This window comes from Kryptolebias marmoratus, linkage group LG20 (assembly GCF_001649575.2).
Source record: "Kryptolebias marmoratus isolate JLee-2015 linkage group LG20, ASM164957v2, whole genome shotgun sequence".
Taxonomy (NCBI): domain Eukaryota; kingdom Metazoa; phylum Chordata; class Actinopteri; order Cyprinodontiformes; family Rivulidae; genus Kryptolebias; species Kryptolebias marmoratus.
The window spans coordinates 18728421-18739082 of NC_051449.1; the positions used below are offsets into that span (position 1 = coordinate 18728421).

The 10662-nt window shown below is 43.8% G+C and overlaps 1 protein-coding gene across 1 annotated transcript; it reads left to right on the forward strand.

Moving 5' to 3' along the window:
• Window positions 1-442: 442 nt before the first annotated feature.
• Window positions 443-10662, forward strand: LOC119618054 (paraneoplastic antigen Ma1 homolog). The gene is made up of 3 exons (XM_037981926.1): window positions 443-3290; window positions 4002-4250; window positions 10547-10662. The coding sequence occupies exons 1-3, from the start codon at window positions 1955-1957 to the stop codon at window positions 10660-10662; spliced, it is 1701 nt and encodes a 566-aa protein (XP_037837854.1). The 5' UTR covers window positions 443-1954.

Here is a 10662-nt window from a genome sequence, read left to right on the forward strand (position 1 = left end):
GAACTAAGGCACGTGGTAGAGAGTACCATTTCTTGACGTTTATTGAAGATGTTGTGTACTTTTTTTTTCCTTTTTTTTTTGCAGTCGAACATTACGGCGGTCTTGGCGCTCCTTTACGGGTTCATTTGAAACCGATGTGACTCGAAAAGTGCATGAAAGAACGCCTGCATCTGCAGAATGTCTGTTTTAAATGTCTCGTATGCATCGAGCGAAGACGTGCTGCTACCACTGGTTTGGTCACAGATTGCCACGACGTCAGATTATGAGCACTGATGTGTGCACCTTTTCTTCCTCTGCGGGTTCTGAGCTGAACGGACCTCTGACTCGGCTTGTCAGGGCGCGAACTGAAGGACCGCACCATTTATCTCTTCTGACCAGAAGCTAATCTGAGTGGAGCTAAGACCGACGTAGCTTGCAACTGTAACCCGTGTTATAGTTTGGGTTCATTCATTTCAATTTATGTGGAGGTTAAATATTTAAAAAAGGGTTAAGATGTTTAAAAACGTTTAAAAAAGCAATTTCCAAACATTAGTAATATTCCTATGTCCAATGCCTTTGTTATGTACAATTTTGTATTTTCTTTCTGTATTTAATAATTGCCAAATTATTTTACTAATTTCTATTTGGTTAGGGATACTGATCTTTGAACTGTTGCGCAATTGGAAGGGGAGGGGAAAAAAGAGAGAGTTCGACGGAGGGGGGTGAAGGAGACAGTCTGCTCGATTGTTCCTCCCAGTTAGCATATGCTAAGCAAAACTTTTCCTAGCTAAGGAAAGGCAGCTGCAGTCAAGTGTTCGGCCAGGACATTTATAAAAGCAGTGGACTTTAGTTATGTGCGGTGGGATACTTTTTCTCTGTTTTTCAAGAAGTCGCAGCTTGGACTGTTGTGAAAACTGACGCGACACACGCGAGAGCACGCTAAGCTAAGAGACAGCGAGGAGGGTTGGCTACCACGTTGGTGAGCTACACGACTGCTGTTCTTTGTGGACTTGGAGACGAGAATCGTTTGGACACCGGAGGAGTTGCGGTTTCGTTTGGAAAAGACGACCAAGATCGACTACACGGTGGGGACCGAGAGATTCAGTGCTGCGGGAGTCCATGCAGGAGACACGTGCAGAGCCACGAGCCACGACAGGTCCACGCTGTGCGCACATGAACGCTCTACTCTTCACTTTCAAACGCAAGGAGTCAGGTACAGAGTCAATTTATTTTGTTTGCTCATTGAGTGAAGCGGCCAGTGTTTAAGTTTCCAGGCCCCAACGCACACAAGCGACGTTCAGGCCTGCAACGGGTATTTTTTTGGTCATTTTAGTTATTATAAAGCCGGCATAGCTTAGGATTTACTAATGACTTTGATGATTTTGGTTTGTTAATGCTCTGCAAGTGACTGATGGACACTGAGGGTTTGATTTTTGAACTTTAAAGGGAAACTTTAATTGTAAGGTTTTGAGTTAAGACACATTCCTTATTTACTGTACATTGCTATACAGGTAAGTTGAGTTGTTTTAAGTTGTGTTCACTTCTTCAAGTGTGTTTATGGTTTATTTACAAATGTAAGGTATTTCATTTTACTAAATTCAGGGTAATTTCATTTGAAATATATTTTCATAAGTAAAAAGAAGAAAGACATTTACTGTTTCAATTCATTATTTCATTAACAGATTTCTCCTTGAGTAAAAGAAAGGTATAGTTACAAGGTATTTATAAGGGAACTCATAACTAATCCGATAACAACGACTACAGTTTTATCACCTTTTAACGATAAGAACTCAGGGCGTCCCATATTTGATTATTTTACATGATTTCGGATGTTTTGCCAGTAATGTAGGCAAAGGGGCGCTACACAAAATGGAGGCACCGCTGGGATGTTATGAGAATTTCTGAACTTATTTACCCTTGTTATAGTGTAACTCTGCACATTTTCATAGAAAGTTGAACTTTTTATTTATCAGTCATGGCTGATAGTAAGTGGCAGGCGGAGCTTAGCGAGTGGTGTGACACTGAAACTATTGATGTCACTCATGCTATATTAGTGGTAGGGGTGGGGAAAGATCTCGAAGTGGCCAAAATTGAAGAAGAGCTACACTCAGTCAGATGCTGGGGTCGTGTGAGAGTGAGGGGGACAAAGCCCTACAGTGATGGCGATGGCGTATTGGTTCTCTGTGAATGTAAAGAAGTCATCGACCCGAGTTTAGTTCCTCCTGAAGTCCGACCCAATGATGGCGCTATTTGGAAGATCATAACTCATGCTCAACAACCCACTACCTCTGCTCCTGCTGAAGACTTTTCAGTCAAGTTGCAACGGTTTCTATCGTCAGAGGGAAAGACCTTTGCCGATATTCAAAGCATGTCTTCCACTGATGAGTCAGTCTTGCGTGCCATGGTCGACGTGGTCAGCCGCACTACCAGAAGTCAAACTGAGAGCCATGGATACCGCCGCTTGCGGATTTTCTCTGGTATCACTCCCACCCCAGCTGGAGAAGAAACTTTGGAATATTGGCTAGAACAAGCGACGTTGATGGTTCAAGAGAGTGAACTCACTGAACAAGAGAAGAGACGACGAATCCTGGAAGGCTTGAGAGGGCCTGCTCTCGAAATTGTCAAGTCACTACGCCTCAGTAAGCCAAGAGCCACAGCCCAAGAGTTTCTTGATGCGATGGACTGCGCATTTGGTTCTGCTGAGTCTGCCGAAGATCTGTACTTTTCTTTCCGGCTCATACAGCAGAAGTCTGGTGAGAAGCTGTCAGACTATGTTCGCCGGATTGAACCTTTTCTGGCCAAAGTGGTGAAGAAAGGAGGGGTCTCAGCTAATGAAAAAGACAAAGTGCGCGTTGAACAGTTGCTTCGTGGTGCAATTGACTCAGACTTGATGTTGCTTCAGCTACGCCTGAAGGAGAGACGTAGTACACCTCCCAACTTTCTTGACTTACTGTCTGAAATCAGAACCGAAGAAGAATACCAGCAAACACGAAAGAAGGTGAATGCACGTATTCGGAATGTTGCTGCTAGTAAAGACTTAGTCGATGATGATGTGGACATAGAAGTGCTAAAGGCTGATTTTAAAGCTCTGAAAACTCAAGTATTTGAAATGAGTAAGAGTTCGGCAAATGAAGGAGCTAGTGCTCCCGCACCTATGCTAATTCCGAGTCACTCAGGCAATGATAAGTCAGAGGCTGCTGCTTTACGAAAGAAAGTTAAAAGATTAAACAAAAAGTTGAAGTTCAAAGGAGAAAATACAACTGACCCTTCGGCTACGGTAGCCGCTATTGGGACTAAGAGCCTAAGTCAAGGTTCTAGGCAAGCACAAAGTCCTGGAGGTGGTGAACGCTTCTGCTACAGATGTGGAGAAGATGGTCATATCGCCACTCAGTGCTCATCTCCTGAGAATGAAAAAAAAGTCATAAAGAGACTCATAGCTTCGCTTAACAAAGCAAAAGGCAAGCAATCGAATGAGAGCAATCCAAACAGTGAGACCTTCAGCTGCTTCTCTAAAAAGCAGGAAGTATGCTCAAACGCAAATGCCCCGCTTCCCAAAGGTCTCATTGGTCCACCATCTACAGTGCAAATGAGAGTGAAAGGTAACCCATGTACAGCCATATTGGATAGTGGGTCCCAAGTAACTATCATTTTCCAGGAATTCTACGAAAAGCACTTGTCAGATATACCCATACAACCAGTCTCTGGATTGGCCATTTGGGGACTAAGTGATACAAGCTATCCCTACTCAGGATACATTGTAGTTGACATGCAGTTCCCAAAGGAGCTAACTGGAAAGTCAGAGACATTGTCAGTGTTGGCACTGATTTGCCCTGGGCCTAACACACCCGATCAGGTCCCAGTGATCCTAGGCACAAACGCTAATTTGTTCCACAGACTTGCTGACTTGTGTGGTCATCCAAAGAGTGAGGCTTTAGCCCGTGCCTTGAGAATCAACAACAACAGACAGAAGAGAGAATCAGTACTGCCTAACGCCAATGACACAAACACCGATGATTCCGTAGGTTTAGTGAAGTACATGGGCCCTAATGACTTGACACTTACCCCACAGGAAAGTCGCTGTGTACCATGTCAACTGGACCTTACTCAGCCAGCACCTAAAGGCATAATCGTGGTGGAGACAAGTGAAACTGTAGCATTACCTTACGGAGTGATGTTCCAGCCTGTAGTTGCTCCCGCTTCTGCCATTGATCCCAATTGCTTCTCTCTGTTGATTCAGAACGAGACCAAGAAGGAGATTACAATACCTCGAGGTACCCCACTAGGTACAGTTCAGTCAGCTGATTTGGCCAGACCTATTGTGAAAAGTCAAGATGCCGAAGAACTGGATCCAAGTCTGATAGACTTTGGGGATTCGCCTATCCCCAATGAATGGAAAGAGAGACTAAGGAGAAAACTCTGTCGTCGACGCAATGTGTTCTCACTCCATGAATGGGACGTTGGCTTAGCCAAAGGCGTTGAGCACAACATTCGTCTAACCGATCCCCGTCCATTCCGTGAGAGATCCAGACGCCTGGCGCCTGCGGACATAGAGGATGTGCGTAAACATCTCCGAGAGCTGTTAGACGCTGGAGTGATACAGGAGTCAAGGAGTCCATACGCTTCGCCTATTGTGGTAGCGCGAAAGAAGAATGGAAATGTGCGTATGTGCATAGACTATAGGACTCTGAATAGCAAGACAATACCAGACCAATACACCACACCACGCATCGATGACGCATTGGATTGTTTAGCAGGAAGTCGATGGTTCTCTGTCTTAGACCTTCGTAGCGGTTATTACCAAATCGCAATGGCGGAACAAGACAAAGACAAGACCGCATTCATTTGTCCTCTTGGCTTCTACCAATTCGAGCGTATGCCCCAAGGAGTGATGGGAGCTCCGGCGACGTTTCAACGTCTGATGGAGAAGGCCGTTGGAGACATGAACTTGCTACAAGTCCTTGTTTATCTGGATGACTTAATCGTGTTTGGTGCTACGCTAGAAGAACATGAGGAGAGACTCATGAAAGTTCTCGATCGCCTTGAGGAGGTAGGCCTAAAAGTGTCTTTGGACAAATGCCAGTTCTGTCAGCCCAGAGTCAAGTATGTTGGCCATATTGTCTCTGCTGATGGGATTGCGGCAGATCCAGCTAAGGTCGAAGCTGTAACCCAGTGGCCACAGCCTACTGACCTTAAGTCACTGAGGTCATTCCTTGGTTTCTGTGGTTATTACCGCAGATTTGTGGCGAACTACTCCTCAATCGTTAAGCCCTTGACAGATCTGACCAAAGGGTATCCTCCGGTGAGGAAAGGCAAGAAGCCTACAGTCACAAAAGATCATCGGTACTTCAAGGAGGCCGAACCTTTTGGATCACGATGGACTGATGCATGCACAAAAGCTTTTCGTGACATTATCCGATGCCTTACCAATGCGCCTGTGTTAGCGTTCGCAGATCCTAACAAGCACTATGTGTTGCACACCGACGCTAGTCTCAAAGGTTTAGGAGCAGTCTTACACCAGGTTTATCCTGAAGGTCTCCGTCCTGTTGCATTTGCCAGCAGAGGATTGACTGCTGCTGAGCAGAAGTATCACATTCACCAGCTTGAGTTTCTAGCGCTCAAGTGGGCCGTGGTAGACAAATTTCATGACTACCTATATGGTGTGAGATTCACGGTAATGACTGACAACAATCCGCTCACATATGTGCTGACAACTGGGAAACTCAACGCAACAGGTCACAGGTGGCTTGCAGCACTAGCCATGCATGACTTTGAAGTCAAGTATCACCCTGGAAAGGTGAACATTGGCGCTGACTTGCTCTCACGTAACTGGTCTGATGTTGAAGCAGAACCCTGGAAGAAACTGTGTCAGGGTGATGTAAAAACACTTTGTAGTCAAGTGCGGGCACAAGATATGTGTATGGCTGAAAGACTGGGAGTTCCTGTAGAGGGTATTCCTGAGCTCTATTGTTTTGCAACCCACCTGAATGGTGGACAACTAGAACGGTTAACCCCTGACGACTTGCAAAGGGCCCAGCTCAAAGACCCTGTTCTCAAAACAGTAAGAGAGGCCTTGAACACAGGTCGCTGGCCATCTCATGTTACTGATGCAGAAGTTTCTTTGTTGAAACGGGAGAGAACCAAACTGAAGATTGAAGACGGATTACTCTACCGAGTGAAAATCAAAGCTTCTGGTAAACAACACCGCCAGCTGCTTTTACCCGAAGAGTTCAGAATACAGGTGTGTCGTGCATTGCATGATGACATGGGACACTTGGGTGTAGAGAGGACTGTAGAACTAATGAGAGAAAGGTTCTACTGGCCGAAGATGAGTCACACTGTTGAGACATACATAAGCAACTGTGGGAAGTGTGTCACATGGAAGAGTCCATGTCCACGAGCTGCTCCATTACACCAGATCACTTCTGCAGGACCTATGGAACTTGTATGTATCGATTTTCTTTCACTAGAGCCAGACTCCAGTGGAGTTTCTAACATTCTTGTGGTGACTGATCATTTCAGTCGCTATGCACAAGCTTACCCGACTAGAGATCAACGAGCAGTCACTGTTGCCAAGGTCTTGGTTGAAAGGTTCTTTGTTCATTATGGTCTTCCAGCTCGAATTCATTCGGACCAAGGGCGTGACTTCGAGAGCCGGTTGATTCAGGAGCTTCTGAGAACCTTGGGAATCCGTAAGTCACGGACGACACCCTATCATCCTCAGGGTGACCCACAACCGGAGCGCTTTAATAGGACGCTGTTATCTATGCTGGGAACCCTGAGGGATACCCACAAACGTCAGTGGAGTCGTCATGTGAGTCAGTTAGTACATGCGTACAACAGTACCAAGAATGATGCTACAGGGTTTTCACCCTACTACATCATGTTTGGCAGAGAGGCCATATTGCCAATTGATGTATGTTTTGGTACTGATGACCAAGAACCAGTTAGTCATTCACGTTACGTGGAAGATCTCAAAAGAGACTTAAAGAGTGCTTACGAGTTAGCTACCAAGTCTGCAACTCAAGTTCATGTGAGGAACAAGAAGAACTATGAGAGAGCTCTACGCAATCAAACCTTAGTCAAGGGTGATCGAGTGCTCCTGAAGAACTTGGGGTTGCACGGGAAACATAAGTTGCAGAGTAGGTGGAACTCTTTACCTTATGTGATCATGGAAAAGCTCCCTGATTTGCCTGTCTACAGGGTGAAGCCTGAGAGTGGGATGGGGAAGCTGAGAACTATTCACAGAGACAATGTTTTGCCTATTGGAAGTTTGGTGAGGGTTTCTGAAGACTCAGATGTTCAACAGCAAACCACAAGACCTGTGACTAGGAGTCAGAGGAAGTCAAGGACACGTCAACCACATGGTACGAGGCCTCAAGACAATGCAGGTTATTCGCTGGATGGAGAGTCTAGTGATCCTGAGTCTGAATATCAGCTTATGTGCAGATGGAGGTCCAAATCTGAAGATCTTGAAGATCCTGTCGCAGAAAGAGATTGTGAGTGTGAAATACAGAACACTGCTGCGCAGGACAGTGCATCTGATCATGATGAAGAGTCCGAACATGATGTGATGTCAGAAGCCATAGCAGACTCTAGCGATGGTGAAAGTGATGCTGGCGATGAGGTAGAGACGCCTGCTGAACTAACAGGTAGTGCAGAGCTTGAAAGACCTTCTCCTGTTAGGGTGACTGAGGAAGTCCGACCTCAGAGACATTCCCTTAGACGTGAGAAGAGGTCTATTAAGCCTGTTGTTAGACTGACTTATGATGAGGTAGGGAAGTCTAAAGACCAGCCTTTGACTATAGTACATAGGGGTGTAGTCATAAAGATTGGTTGAGGGAATTTTTGTTTCACTTTTCTGTGTTATTGAAATTATGTTTTCATTCATGTTCATGGGAATTAGGTTTCATAGGGACATGTAAACCATTTGAGTGGGGGAGAGTGTAACCCGTGTTATAGTTTGGGTTCATTCATTTCAATTTATGTGGAGGTTAAATATTTAAAAAAGGGTTAAGATGTTTAAAAACGTTTAAAAAAGCAATTTCCAAACATTAGTAATATTCCTATGTCCAATGCCTTTGTTATGTACAATTTTGTATTTTCTTTCTGTATTTAATAATTGCCAAATTATTTTACTAATTTCTATTTGGTTAGGGATACTGATCTTTGAACTGTTGCGCAATTGGAAGGGGAGGGGAAAAAAGAGAGAGTTCGACGGAGGGGGGTGAAGGAGACAGTCTGCTCGATTGTTCCTCCCAGTTAGCATATGCTAAGCAAAACTTTTCCTAGCTAAGGAAAGGCAGCTGCAGTCAAGTGTTCGGCCAGGACATTTATAAAAGCAGTGGACTTTAGTTATGTGCGGTGGGATACTTTTTCTCTGTTTTTCAAGAAGTCGCAGCTTGGACTGTTGTGAAAACTGACGCGACACACGCGAGAGCACGCTAAGCTAAGAGACAGCGAGGAGGGTTGGCTACCACGTTGGTGAGCTACACGACTGCTGTTCTTTGTGGACTTGGAGACGAGAATCGTTTGGACACCGGAGGAGTTGCGGTTTCGTTTGGAAAAGACGACCAAGATCGACTACACGGTGGGGACCGAGAGATTCAGTGCTGCGGGAGTCCATGCAGGAGACACGTGCAGAGCCACGAGCCACGACAGGTCCACGCTGTGCGCACATGAACGCTCTACTCTTCACTTTCAAACGCAAGGAGTCAGGTACAGAGTCAATTTATTTTGTTTGCTCATTGAGTGAAGCGGCCAGTGTTTAAGTTTCCAGGCCCCAACGCACACAAGCGACGTTCAGGCCTGCAACGGGTATTTTTTTGGTCATTTTAGTTATTATAAAGCCGGCATAGCTTAGGATTTACTAATGACTTTGATGATTTTGGTTTGTTAATGCTCTGCAAGTGACTGATGGACACTGAGGGTTTGATTTTTGAACTTTAAAGGGAAACTTTAATTGTAAGGTTTTGAGTTAAGACACATTCCTTATTTACTGTACATTGCTATACAGGTAAGTTGAGTTGTTTTAAGTTGTGTTCACTTCTTCAAGTGTGTTTATGGTTTATTTACAAATGTAAGGTATTTCATTTTACTAAATTCAGGGTAATTTCATTTGAAATATATTTTCATAAGTAAAAAGAAGAAAGACATTTACTGTTTCAATTCATTATTTCATTAACAGATTTCTCCTTGAGTAAAAGAAAGTTATAGTTACAAGGTATTTATAAGGGAACTCATAACTAATCCGATAACAACGACTACAGTTTTATCACCTTTTAACGATAAGAACTCAGGGCGTCCCATATTTGATTATTTTACATGATTTCGGATGTTTTGCCAGTAATGTAGGCAAAGGGGCGCTACACAACCATCCTAAAACAACTCAAATCTTCTAACCTTCTAACTGGTTTATGCAAACTCTTTTATTTCATTTTCTTTTTTAAATAAAACTTTAACAGCTCTGTCAGTTTTGCATTAGATAGAAATACTTTGGTTGTACCAGAAGTTAGCTAGCTAAGTCACCAGCTAGCTGCTGCTGCTACTATTTGCGTTTGCAAACCCCACCAATAACTGTGTAATACGTCATTAACGTTGATGTAAAGTTTATATATTTAAAAAAAAACATGTTTGCATGAACTGCCATGAATGTTTTGAGGTTGCGGCTGTTTCTAGACGGCACCAATTCACTTCGGTTTTGGCTGCGTTCAAGCTAGCTGCTAGCTCATCGGTCTGGTCGGTGATGGGGAATAATTGCCTTGTTTAATTGTCGTTTAATAGACTTTTTTTCAGACACATTTCAATGATCTTAAAGAAGTGTTTCAATAACGAACAGGTTAATAAAACTTGGGAAAGCTGCTCGGTAAAACATGTGGTGAAAGAACTTGTAAAGGACAGCTGAAAGTTGGATGAAAAAAAAAAAACAAAATCAAAAGAATAGTTGTTCCACTGTTTTCTTCCAAAAAACTAAAACGATACCTTCCTCTCAACTTCTTCTTTTTTTTCCTTTTCAGACCCTCATACATTTTGCTGAAACCCAGTTTCAAATAAGAATAAGAATTAAAAAAAGTAGCTTTTATAACTTTTATTTATGATTGTTCATAAGCTTCAAAAGATTTTAATTAATCCTTTAATAACTCAAAGAAGGGTTTTAATATCCTGTGTGTTAGTAATTAAATAGCTCTCAGGTTTAAAATGTTAACTGAACTATTTTTTCAGATAGTAGTATGTTTTTATTAGTAGAAGTATTCCACTTCTCCTGCAGTACTTTGTTTTAAACACATGCACGCCGTATGTCCACCTCTGGCTCATAAATTGCTCTTTATCTCGTACCGTTCTCTCTGCGGGTCTGTCAACACGTCGTCAAACCAGCAATAAAGAAAAGTGCGTTCACAGGGAGGGACCGAGACACGAGGTCTGAACGTCCCCCGATGAGCAACGGAGGAGGAAGTAGATGAAAGGAATACTCCTGAGTCCACGGTACGTCAGCCTGATGAATTCCTTCTGCCGGCTGCGTCTGCTCACCTTCTGCTGTTTGTCCTGCCGCACTGTCTGGGTCTGTTTGCAGTTCTTGGCCTCAGACGTCTGAATCCCGTACGTATGTCGGTGGAAGTGAATGATGAGCCGCAGTTTTTTGTGCCATTCGTCAACCGCTCCTTCAGGTGCGAAATCGATGGCGTGTGA

What these genes read in the sequence shown, in the direction of transcription:
- LOC119618054 (XM_037981926.1), top strand. Translation starts at nt 1,955, where the DNA reads ATGGCTGATAGTAAGTGGCAGGCGGAGCTTAGCGAGTGGTGTGACACT. An exon ending in GACTAAGAGCCTAAGTCAAG is followed by an intron (nt 3,291 to 4,001) that starts GTTCTAGGCAAG and finishes ATGATTCCGTAG; the next exon opens with GTTTAGTGAAGTACATGGGC. An exon ending in GGAGATTACAATACCTCGAG is followed by an intron (nt 4,251 to 10,546) that starts GTACCCCACTAG and finishes GTCTGTTTGCAG; the next exon opens with TTCTTGGCCTCAGACGTCTG.